The sequence below is a fragment of the Ranitomeya variabilis genome, chromosome 6 (genome assembly GCF_051348905.1).
Source record: "Ranitomeya variabilis isolate aRanVar5 chromosome 6, aRanVar5.hap1, whole genome shotgun sequence".
In the NCBI taxonomy this organism is placed as follows: domain Eukaryota; kingdom Metazoa; phylum Chordata; class Amphibia; order Anura; family Dendrobatidae; genus Ranitomeya; species Ranitomeya variabilis.
Genome location: NC_135237.1, coordinates 112,219,089 through 112,232,688, shown reverse-complemented (window position 1 = coordinate 112,232,688; position 13,600 = coordinate 112,219,089). Strand labels below are relative to the sequence as shown.

Here is a 13,600-nt window from a genome sequence, read left to right as displayed (position 1 = left end):
TTAACTTTTATTATTCTGACCTCTGGTATAATGCATTGCAATGCACCAGCACTGCAATGCATTATACCTGTCAGTGTAACACTGACAACGAAGCCTTTTAGACCAGTCTCCTGGCATGGTCTAACAAGGCCTCCATAGCTGGCAGACCCAGAGATCGTCTTGATGACATCTGGTTGCCATGGCAATGATTGGACCCTTGCAATGACATCGCGAGTTGCTGATTGGAAGGAAAATGGAGTCCCCTCCCTCACGCAGCCTTCTAAATGCTGCAATCATTATTGATCACTGCATTTAAGGGGTTATATGGCCCTGAGCAGTGCAGGCACCACTCATGGCCATGACAGCCGGAGCTCGGCTATCACGTAAGCTGAGCTCCCAGCGGCAATTACGCCTGTGCCCAACATGATCACCATGAAGTACCCATAAGCCAAATGTTTGGAACCATGACATATGGGTATGTCAAAGTTTACAAAGGGGTTAAAGAGAGTCTACCATCACAAAATGAGTGTTCAAACTATGCAAAGGTGCTCATTGTACCCTTGGAATTGGCCAAACAGTTCAGTGTACCTTCCCACCTACTTGTTTTCCACTTATCTGCGCTCCATTATATGAAGCAAAAGCTGTTAATCAAGGAAGAGGAGCGCAGAGATTGATGTAAAGCAGTAGTTGGGAAGGATCATTGAACAGTTTGGCCACGCCAAGTTTGCACCAACAACCTGTGCTTGATTGATCGGTGACTATCTGCTGACTCCTTTTAACAGGTGAGTATTTAGGTGAGGCACTATACTATTAAAGGATCTTTAGCCCTAATTTGAATAAATATGCACTCATAGTTTGAGGTATTCTCCTAATAGCATGCCACCTCACCTAAATAGTCAACTGTTAAAATAGTAAAATATTATATATCTGTATACACTGGAGCCACAACTGCATACAGAAGCTGGCATCCAGGTGGCCCAGAGCACAGGGTGGTCTTCACTAAAGAGCATGCGCTCCTCTCAGCGGTATCTATCTAGCTTTAATGGTACATCTTTACTCTTTAATATATGCCGTAGCCTTTGATAGATGAATGCGCCATGTGGAAACATGCACAGCGCCAGTGTTTGTATCATTGCCTAGTGGCAGAATGTGCCTGTAACCCACATGTGCTTTGCACCAGACGGACAACATGGAGTTATTAACAGGTTTTATATTCTTTAGTTCTTTCCTAATTTCCATCAAAAAATGGAATTGTAATTTGTTATACGGTCGCGGATATCTAGCGTGTATGATTGATGTAAGGTTATTTATTGGTGAGATATCTGATTGCATTATTAGCCTATTTGTTATTTTCCACAAATGTGAGCATTTCATAGTGCAGTTGTCCACAGAAGTGGCATGTCATTAGGATAGGTTGAAAATGTGTGCAGCTGGGTCTATGCCACCTTATGATAACAAACTTGCATTAATAATCATTTCTTAGAAAATGTATGAACTGTTATTCTACACAACGCCATACTTCCCCCATGCAGAATCATTAGCACTTCATGTTAGTATTCATTATCAATAGATGTTTTTTTCTATGCTTTTTGACGGGTTGATGAAGACAGTCCATGAATGGCAATCAATACCTGCCATCATGCAGAAGGTTAATGCTGTAACGCCAAATCAATAGAACTGATTGTGGATTATGTGGTTACAATGATCACCTTTAAGATTCTGGTACGGGTCATCTAGGTTTTTCCTATTGAGTTTCTTAAAGGATAGAGTTAAAAACTTCAGCCTATTGATTTTAGGATTTTATGCAGCCCTCTGACTCACTTAGGCTTTGCTTTTTAAGTTGTCAAGAATATGTCACCCTGACGGGTCTTGAATATGACTGCTCAAAGTTACTACCCAAACTTAAATAAAGTCCGGATTGTGGTCTGCCCGCCTTGTGTTGTGGCTCTAATACCTTCTGCTACCTGTCTGTGAAGCCATCTTCCTAGGATTTATCCGTGGCTCATAGATTAGGACCTTAAACTGTCATAAATCTCTTTTCCAACATGTTTGGCTTCTCGGTAACATCCTAGATATAAATAGGATCTCCGCACACAAGGTGCTGCTCCAAATCGTACCAGGGTGCTTCGCTTTGAGACAGACTTCAGTTTGTATTGTATATTCATCATTTTCTCCCCTCGTTCCATGTGTATGCCTGCTCGTGTGTGTGTGTGGTGCATACGTAAAGTAGAAGCTCACCCCGGATATCAAAATGAACTACTGCCTTCAGGAAATGTACGAAATGCCCCAGTGTGCATCTAACACCTTCTGCATGCAGCCCCCCGAGTACTGCACCTATATAGAAGATAGTGAGACTTACAGCTCTTGTGAGGCTTATGTCCTACACAACAATAATATATATATGGATCAGGCCTGGGCGGTGAATCAGGCTTATACTTCCAGTTACCCTGGAAACATGTTTAAAAGCGAGTACTCAGAAATGGACATGGCCCTGAATTCGTACAACCAACCCGAGTATTTCTCTGAGGAAAAAGCAACTTTTTCACAAGGGCAGTCTCCGATGTTCTCCCAGAAAAAAGGTAGGGACGCTTTTGTCTTTCCATGTTTTTAATAAGTGTTTTTTTTTTGCATGTCTGTTCACCTCTCTTGGATTTTTAAAGTTGCAGATTTGATTTAACACATATCCGTCCTTCCGAGCCCGTCTATAATCAGCCAAAAGACGTTGTCCGTGTTGCTAGGAGATTAAAATGTTTTTTTATTTCTCTTCCCGAGAGATTTTCTTTGATGCAATTTGAAATTTGTGCTATTCTTCAGACGACCCTTCATTAGTGAACACAAAGCAGTACGAAATTGGGGGGTCTCGGTGCGCCCTGCGCGATAGCTGCTACATGGGTGCTTTGTGCTGCTGAATTCCGTCACCCATATAGAAGCGGAGATGCTTGACGCTGGCTTTTTTTGTGTAATTAACCCCTATATTTCACATACTTATAATATTACTGACAATACGACATTTATGTAGAGAAGCGTCCGTGAACCGTTACACAGCGATACCTGGAAGCTGCTCTGTCTTACTTTCTGCTAATTACCTAGTAATTGTGTGCATGGCGCGGTCGTGATTTTCCTTCTGCAAAATAACTATGATCATACTGTTTCTTTCTCTTAATATCTCAGTTTATACTGGACGATTCAGCATTTTTATATTTGGATTTATTCCATGCTTAAAAATCCAGATATAACAAGACTGTTAATGTTACACAAAATAATACAAGAAATGTATTGATCGGGGAGATGACAAAATATGTAATATAATAGTTCTCTATACGTAAAAAGAAATATAGTCGTTATCTGGCATTTATTCCCATGGAACTTTCTGTCCAAATCTTTTTTTTTTCTGTGTATTACCCAGTGACTCGCACATTTAACTAGTGAAGCAGCCGGCAGAGAAGTCCCACCAGAGGTTTCCTCTGTCCCTGTGACAATTGTATCTTCATCATTTCTAATTATGTATTCTGATTCTTCAATTTGTTTTGGATAATAATGTTTTTTGTATTAGATTTCATTCAGTCTCTCTAAACTAATATCCTCACACTAAGCAATGTATTTAGTCCCATGGTCATTAAACAATACATAATAATACCACATTATGGAAGCTGTGGACAGCATAACGGCAGAACAACTATACAAAACTGTGTCTGTGCTGGAGGGAAATATAATAGAGAATTTGCCATTTGCTTGTTTATATTCTACATTGCAATATTTTAATTTGATAACGCATCACAATAAATCTATTAAGCTCTACAACAACATTTAGTGTTCTATATTATTTTTCCAATATTTATTTGTTAAAATTTTCATCTAAATTTAATTTCAAATGTCTTTTCAGTACTATGCCTCCTTCCATCAAGTGACTGTATATACGATGGGAGACTGGTTACATAGCACATTATTGTATTGATAGAGCCTGTCATGTCTCTTTAGTCTAAATATATATATTTAGCGTTAAATCAACATTATTGAATTTCTTACAAGAGGCAATTAATTCAGCGATGAGGACAGAAGGCTGCTGAAAGGACTTGCTTGTCCCTATTGATCAACATTGATTTGTATTTAATGAAGACTATAGTTACTCATTAACACAAGAGAACAGGTGTCCCCTTTCAACCTTCCCACTGGGTTTACGGGACATCAGAAGAGTCACAGTGGAATGACTCTTAGAGAATAAGTGTTATAAAAAGACAACTCTGTGTGTAACACAACCCACTACATGTATTCATGTATCTGTCTGTTCACATCTCCCTGTGCTGGAGAAAAACCTCTCCAGAGTAAAGGATCAAACAGTCACTATGGCATGTTCCAATGCTCTACATGTACAGCACCATACATATGGAATACTGAATCAGATACTGTGGCCCGGATTAGCTCTCAATATATATTCTATCTATCTATCTATCTATCTATCTATCTATCTATCTATCTATCTATCTATCTATCTATCTATCTATCTATCATCTGTCTATCTACAATATCTGTCTATCTATTATCTATCTATCTATCTATCTATCTATCTATCTATCTATCTATCTATCTGTCTGTCTGTCTGTCTGTCTCTCTGCCTATCTATGTAGAAGAAAAAATGGAACAGCACAGTATAGAAAAACTCAGGTTGCAGGGCCCTCCAAACAAATATCCATTTGTATAAACAATAAAAAAAAAGAAAAAAGGGGGCAGCACACAACTAAATTATGAAAAAAGTGGACTTTATTAGCCCATATGTTGTGGCAACGTTTCGGCTGTGACCAGCCTTTCTCCAGCTGGAGAAAGGCTGGTCACAGCCGAAACACCATATGGGCTAATGAAGTCCAATTTTTTCATAATTTATTGGAGTGTTGCCTCCTGTTTTCTTTTTTATCTATTTATCTATCTATCTATCTACAATATCTATCTATCTACAGTATCTAACTATCTATCTATCTACAATATCTATCTATCTATCTACAATATTTATCTATCTATCTATCTATCTACAGTATCTATTTATCTATCTATCTATCTATCTATCTATCTATCTATCTATCTATCTAGAGTATATATTTATTTATCTATGTATCTGTCTACAGTATCTATCTATCTATCTATCTATCTATCTATATATCTATCTATCTATCTATCTATCTACAGTATCTATCTACAGTATTTATCTATCTATCTACACTTTCTATTTATCTATTTATCTATCTATCTATCAATCTACAGTATCTATCTATCTACAGTATCTAAGTACAGTATCTATCTACAGTATTTATCTATCTACAGTATCTATCTATCTATCTACAGTATCTAAGTACAGTGTCTATCTATCTACAGTATTTATCTATCTATCTACAGTATCTATCTGTATATCTATCTACAGTATTTATCTATCTAGAGTATCTATTTATCTATCTTCTATCTATCTATCTATCTATCTATCTATCTATCTATCTATCTATCTATCTATCTACAGTATCTATCTATCTACAGTCTATCTATCTACAGTATCTATCTATCTACAGTCTATCTAAAGTATCTATCTATCTTTCTATCTATCTATATCTATCTACAGTATCTAGCTATCTATCTACAGTATATATCTACAGTATATCTATCTATCTACAGTATCTATCTATTTATCTAGCCATCTATCTACAGTATCTATCTATTTATTTATCTATCTAACTACACTTTCTATTTATCTATTTATCTATCTATCAATCTACAGTATCTATCTATCTATCTACAGTATCTAAGTACAGTATCTATCTATCTACAGTATTTATCTATCTATCTATCTATCTATCTATCTATCTATCTATCTATCTATCTACAGTGTCTATCTAACTATCTGACACCTGTCTCTGTCTATGAGTACAGATATGTGAAGGATAATATAGGAAACAGAGTGCTTTGTCCTTTGCATTCCACTATTTGCTTAAACATAGATTTGTAACTTTCTTTCCTATTACATTTATCGCTTATGCATATGCTGTCCAGTGTATATATATATATATATATATATATATATATATGTATATATACACACACACACATAAATATATACTGTATGTATGTGCATGTGTGCATGTGTGTGTGTGTGTATATATATACAGTCATGGCCAAAAGTATTGACACCCCTGCAATTCTGTCAGATAATACTCAGTTTCTTCCTGAAAATGATTGCAATCACAAATTCTTTGGTATTATTATCTTCATTTAATTTGTCTTAAATGAAAAAACACAAAAGAGAATGAAGCATAAAGCAAAACATTGATCATTTCACACAAAACTCCAAAAATGGGCCAGACAAAAGTATTGGCACCCTCAGCCTAATACTTGGTTGCACAACCTTTAGCCAAAATAACTGCGACCAACCGCTTCCGGTAACCATCAATGAGTTTCTTACAATGCTCTGCTGGAATTTTAGACCATTCTTCTTTGGCAAACTGCTCCAAGTCCCTGATATTTGAAGGGTGCCTTCTTCAAACCGCCATTTTTAGATCTCTCCACAGGTGTTCTATGGGATTCAGGTCTGGACTCATTGCTGGCCTCCTTAGAAGTCTGCAGTGCTTTCTCTCAAACCATTTTCTAGTGCTTTTTGAAGTGTGTTTTGGGTCATTGTCCTGCTGGAAGACCCATGACTTCTGAGGGAGACAAAGCTTTCTCACACTGGGCCCTACATTATGCTGCAAAATTTGTTGGTAGTCTTCAGACTTCATAATGCCATGCACACAGTCAAGCAGTCCAGTGCCAGAGGCCACAAAGCAACCCCAAAACATCAAGGAACCTCCGCCATGTTTGACTGTAGGGACCGTGTTCTTTTCTTTGAATGCCTCTTTTTTTCTCCTGTAAACTCTATGTTGATGCCTTTGCCCAAAAAGCTCTACTTCTGTCTCATCTGACCAGAGAACATTCTTCCAAAATGTTTTAGGCTTTTTTAGGTAAGTTTTGGCAAACTCCAGCCTGGCTTTTTTATGTCTCGGGGTAAGAAGTGGGGTCTTCCTGGGTTTCCTACCATGCAGTCCCTTTTCATTCAGACGCCGACGGATAGTACGGGTTGACACTGTTGTACCCTCGGACTGCAGGGCAGCTTGAACTTGTTTGGATGTTAGTCGATGTTCTTTATCCAACATCCTCACAATCTTGCGTTGAAATCTCTTGTCAATTTTTCTTTTCCATCCACATCTAGGGAGGTTAGCCACAGTGCCATGGGCTTTAAATTCCTTGATGACACTGCGCACGGTAGACACAGGAACATTCAGGTCTTTGGAGATGGACTTGTAGCCTTGAGATTGCTCATGCTTCCTCACAATTTGGTTTCTCAAGTCCTCAGACAGTTCTTTGGTCTTCTTTCTTTTCTCCATGCTCAATGTGGTACACACAAGGACACAGGACAGAGGTTGAGTCAACTTTAATCCATGTCAACTGGCTGCAAGTGTGATTTAAGTTATTGCCAACACCTGTTAGGTGCCACAGGTAAGTTACAGGTGCTGTTAATTACACAAATTAGAGAAGCATCACATGATTTTTCGAACAGTGCTAATACTTTTGTCCACCCCTTTTTTATGTTTGGTGTGGAATTATATCCAATTTGGCTTTAGGACAATTCTTTTTGTGTTTTTTCATTTAAGACAAATTAAATGAAGATAATAATACCAAAGAATTTGTGTTTGCAATCATTTTCAGGAAGAAACTGAGTATTATCTGACAGAATTGCAGGGGTGTCAATACTTTTGGCCATGACTGTACATATATGTGTTCTGAATCCGGCAGAACATGTATTGTACCTATGTGTTTATATACACTGCTCAAAAAAAATAAAGGGAACACTTAAACAACAGAATATGACTCCAAGTCCATAACTCCAAATCAAACTTCTGTGAAATCAAGCTGTCCACTTAAGAAGCAACACTGTTTGACAATCAATTTCACATGCTGTTGTGCAAATGGAATAGACTACAGATGGAAATTATTGGCAATTATCAATAAAGCAGTGGTTCTGCAGGTGGGGACCACAGACCACATCTCAGTACCAATGCTTTCTGGCTGATGTTTTAGTCACTTTTGAATGTTGGTTGTGCTTTCACACTCATGGTAGCATGAGACGGTCTCTACAACCCACACAATTGACTCAGGTAGTGCAGCTCATCCAGGATGGCACATTAATGCGAGCTGTGGCAAGAAGGTTTGCTGTGTCTGTCAGCGTAGCGTCCAGAGGCTGGAGGTGCTACCAGGAGACAGGCCAGTACACCAGGAGACGTGGAGGGGGCCGTAGGAGGGCAACAACCCAGCAGCAGGACCACTACCTCAGCCTTTGTGCAAGAAGGAACAGGAGAAGCACTGCCAGAGCCCTGAAAAATGACCTCCAGCAGGCCACAAATGTGCATGTGTTTGCACAAATGTTTAGAAACCGACTCCATGAGGATGGTCTGAGTGCCTGACATCCACAGATGGGGGTTTTGCTCACAGCCCAACACCGTGCAGGATGTTTGGCATTTGCCACAGAACACCAGGATTGGCAAATTCACCACTGGCGCCCTGTGCTCTTCACCGATGAAAACAGGTTCACACTGAGGACATGTGACAGACGTGACAGAGTCTGGAGACGCTCTGCTGCCTGCAACATCCTTCAGCATGACCGGTTTGGCAGTGGGTCAGTAATGGTGTGGGGTGGCATTTCTTTGGAGGGCCACACAGCCCTCCACGTGCTTGCCAGAGGTAGCCTGACTGCCATTAGGTACCGAGACGAGATCCTCACACCTCTTGTGACACCATATGCTGGTGCGGTTGGCCCTGGGTTCCTCCTAATGCAGGACAGTGCCAGACCTCATGTGGCTGAAGTGTGTCAGCAGTTCCTGCAAGATGAAAGCATTGAAGCTATGGACTGGCCCACCCGTTCCCCAGACCTGAATCCGATTGAGCACATCTGGGACATCATGTCTCGCACCATCCACCAACGTCTTGTACCACAGACTGTCCAGGAGTTGGCGGGTGCTTTAGTCCAGGTCTGGGAGGAGATCCCTCAGGAGATCATCCACCGCCTCATCAGGACTATGCCCAAGCATTGTAGGGAGGTCATACAGGCACGTGGAGGCCACACACACTACTTAGCATCATTTCCTTGTCTTGAGGCATTTCCACTGAAGTTGGATCAGCCTGTAACTTCATTTCTCACTTTGATTTTGAGCATCATTCCAACTCCAGACCTCCGTGGGATATTAGTTGTGATTTACGTTGATAATTTTTAGGTTTTATTGTTCTCAGCACATTTCACTATGTAATGAATAAAGATTTACAACTGGAATATTTCATTCAGTGATATCTAGGATGTGGGATTTTAGTGTTCCCTTTATTTTTTTGAACAGTGTATATTTACACATGTACAATAATATACTTACACATTTTTGACAAAGGTGCTGCCGTTTCAATAAGATAAGATGTATAAATGAAAACATGGAAACATTATTTATTTTCTAGTAGAAACAATATTATTTTCTAATGGAGAAAATTGAAATAGTTTCTATTATGTGAACATATAGGCCCCGATTCATCAAAGCAATAATTCTGGAGTAAATCACTTTGAAAAAGTCAATACATTTTTGCGCAGGCCAGTTTTAATCAACACAGTTAAGATGAGTGGAGATTAGGCCAGGAAGGATGTGTGATGCCACAAATCGTCTAATTTTTAATAAACTGTGCTGTTACATGAGATATATTAGTGCAGTCCCTGAATGGAGTAAGATTTGAGGAAAAGTAAGTGCAAGGAGATGCACGCCACTTGTCAGACACTCCTGATTCTTTAAATTTCATTTTCAAATCTCTTAAATGAAGTTTACTAAATTAATGCTAAAAGTATAAAAAATAAAAACATGTTTTAGCTTTTAATTTTTTATTGTAATATTTTCAATTTTTCCAGTTGATTTGTCACTCCAGTACATTCAAAAGGGCAAAGACTAACTTGTCTTAGCCTGTCAAACACCTTTTATACATATGACAAAGTAAAATTGGCAATTTGGAGAGTAAATTGACAAACATTAATCTATAAAACCTCTTAATTTTGTATTTTGTTACTGGTGGGCTATTCTTTGAAGCCTGAAAGCTGTTAATAGGACTTCCACAGACAGGCTTAGCACAAGGAACTCCGCTTACCAGATCCAAGAGGTTGCCCTGGCCCTCAACTTGGAACCACTATATAGGGATCTGGACTTACACAGGGGCCCCTGGGCAGGGGCCACAAAGTCAGCATGCAGTGCCAATATCACAAGGTTACATCGGGAACAAAATCAGAAAGCAAGCGGGTGGTCAAAATACAAGACAAGGTCAGAAAACAGGATATACAAAATAGCACAGAAGAGCAATGGATCAGAATGACCAGGTCTTAGCTGAATTGAATAACTGGCAGCCAGAGACTATCTGCTGGGGTTTATATAGTAAGGATCCCTGCCTATGGCTCCCAGCAGAGAATTAATTACATTACCAGCTTACTGCAGCCAAACACAGATGGGCAGGAAAGGGACAACTAGTCTCAGCAATCTAAAATCTAATCTTCCACATGCTTCCAATGTCCAGCAGTCCCCTCGGTATTAGTGCAGGGCCACTTAGTGACCAGGGCAAGGGTTGCAGCAGTATGTTCAGACATGGATGTAGCATATATGTTACAATCTGTCTGTTGACTTTATTGAAGGTCAATTCGAAATACATTTTCAGGTTATTTATGTAAGTGTGAAAAACCAACATAAGAAAAGGAAGTGCAAAATGAGTCTCATAAAAAATAACATTTTATTTAAATATCATTAAAAAATATAAGAATATAATAGACATACATACAGTACAAACAGAGTATTCCTCTAAACGTGGTACCAATGCACATGTACTATATACTCAATCAATTTATAGGGAAGTGAAGATGAAGACCCTTTTATAAATACTCTTAGTCAGGGAGCATAGGGCTATGACTGTTCCTACATAATTTTAGTAAAAAAGGGAGAATAAGTGAATACTTACATCTACAGTAGGTGGTATGTAAATGCACGGGGGTAGAGTACATGTGTCCTGGCCCATGAGGCCAAACACACGTTTCACCCAAGGCTTCGTCGTTATGTAAGTGAAAAAAAATGTTCTTAAAGTAATTCAAGTCTTTTTCATTATTAACAAATACCATCCCCTAATCCATAGCATGAATATGCTTAGAAAGATTCCCATAATTTACTAGCATCACTGCTCAGCAATGGGAGCCATGGTGCCAGTAGTAGGGCACATGACTGGGAACATTGCCAAAGGGCCAGCGCTGGATCACCAGGGGTAAGATTAGAGAGTGTTTCTTTTGTTATTTCAAAAGTTATGCAGATGTTTGTAACGAAATTGTATAACCCCTTTAAGTCTGTTTCTAGCATAAGAAAACAGTGATAAATTCTGTACATACTGCATATATTCTATTTTAATATGGGACCATAGGGACAATACTACTTTATTGTCTAACTGCTAATCAGATCCTGTGGCCATGCGATGTACCTTAAGTAGTTTACTGTGTGATCTTTCGCCTTAATAGTCTAGCACAAAATAAGACTTGTGGAATTAGTGTCGGATTATTGGGTACTATATATAAATTGTCTCTGCTGGTGAATAAAGCTAGTTATGTGCACTGATCAATGTGGAGTTAAGCTGAAATTATGGCATTGGTAACACTTGTGTTTTCCTATAGGGTACATACCCAGCTACTTGGATAAAGATGAACTGTGTGTGGTGTGTGGAGATAAGGCTACAGGGTATCATTATAGATGCATCACCTGCGAAGGGTGCAAGGTAAGTGATGACATATATGCTCCACACAAAAAATGGTATTAGTTTATACAGCACCAGTGAAAAGTTTGGACATCTCTATTGAACATGGGTTTCTCTTCATTCAGTGACATTTTGATCTAGACTCTTATGGCTTGAAGTTAAGAATAAATGTTGTTGTAGGTGTTATCTGTGTATGCACACTCCTCCACATGGAAAATGCAACATCAAAAAGGAAAAGTTGTGAAATTACAAAAATCACATGATCGACAGACATATTACTGATATGCAAATTATGAAAAAAATGAAACAAAATGTTCAAAACCTTTTGATTTGTACAAATAGAGCATGAACGCAACGTGCAGAAATACTCACACGCCTTGGCTCCTATCAGTTGCTTTATTAATGGTTGTCTGAGGAATGTTCTGCCACGCTGAATGCACTTTGTTAGGGCTGGCGGAACGCACCTAGAAAATATAGTATAGGTGCGTTCGCAGCCCGGGGTCCACCGTGCAGGAGTGGAACCTGCTGCTAGTAAATGGCAGCCTTATCTGGCGGTACTACACCTGAATAGACACGGGTTCCGTCACCCGGTCTGTATAGGAGCGGACTCTGTTGCTTCACAGAGTCGCCGGTAATGCTGTGCTCTGTTAACCTCACAGAGGATCAAAGCTCACTAACGGAGCAGGTACTGTAGCATACAGTGGTCATACAGTCAGCAACAGCACTCAAACTACTCCTCTCCGAAGGTGCCGGAATTCTAGTGGCTATACGCCAGCCCTAAATTCACACAAACTCCTCTCCGGAGGTGCCGGAATTCTAGTGGCTTACTGCCGACCCTGAGCACATGCTGACACAGACCACAAAGTAGCTAAGCTCATACACTCATGAACACAAGTTGATACTAGCGCATGGCCGTGCGGCCATGCGAACCTTTTATAGAGAAAGCTCTCCAGGACCTTCCTAGTGGTCCAATAGGAACTGCTTCAGGACCTGAGCATGTGACCCCCAACCTCGAATGAGAGGTCGTCCCTTGGGCATGCTCAGTAGAGGAAAAGCAGGACTTAGTCCCAGGAGCGTCTGCTCGGCGCTGAACAGTGCTGGTTACAATGGCTGAGCCTGGAAGATCAGCAGTAACCAAGCGCACAGTATCTAACTGAGCCAGATGCTGGGACCGATGTTTCCGCTGAGCAGGCTCCACTGTGGCTGAAGAAGAATGGGAGACCGCAGCGGAGGTGGCTCGAGATTCCCCTTGAGCAGCAGCGGGAACTCGACACCTAACACACTTGACCACACAAATCATCAAGATCCGCTGCTGACAGACCCCTTTGCAATTGACGACCAATGACATCCCAGATGTGCTAGATGGTTGATGAGCTCAGGGATGCTGCTGACCCTGGTTTAGGCTAGTACAAGCAACATGCAACTTGTCGTCATGTTGATAACAAGTCTTTAACAAGTCAAAGATTGGCTACCTCAAGGAATATAAAATATAGGATAGTTTCCTGTATTTTCTTTTTTCTTCATCACTGGAGGGTTTTACTTGTATTTATTCTTACTTACAATGTCTTACTATTATTCAAAAATTAGTTAAAAAAAAGTGAAAAATAAAGAAAGGTAAATGTGTCCAAGTTTTTCTCTATTATTGTGTATATAAGATCTTTCAAATTGTTATGACACTGCTATGCTTATACCGGAATACCTACAGGCTTGTAAGGACATGTTCAGACATAACAGATTTATTACACAAATCTGATTCGCATAGGGTTTTTTTTTTGCATCATGTGCATCGATTTCTGCAGGTTCCCTG

The 13,600-nt window shown here is 39.6% G+C and overlaps 1 protein-coding gene across 7 annotated transcripts in view; it reads left to right on the top strand.

Annotated features, from left to right (window-relative positions):
- THRB (thyroid hormone receptor beta) overlaps window positions 1-13,600 on the top strand; it is a 505,570-nt gene that overhangs the window by 458,854 nt on the left and 33,116 nt on the right. For 6 of the 7 annotated variants that reach the window (XM_077268912.1, XM_077268915.1, XM_077268916.1 and 3 more), the window contains one exon: window positions 11,714-11,814. In XM_077268912.1, the coding sequence (XP_077125027.1) occupies window positions 11,714-11,814 (101 nt within the window). Of the gene's footprint in view, window positions 1-2,206; window positions 2,559-11,713; window positions 11,815-13,600 lie in introns of those variants that run through there. The other variant, XM_077268911.1, reaches the window with a different exon arrangement.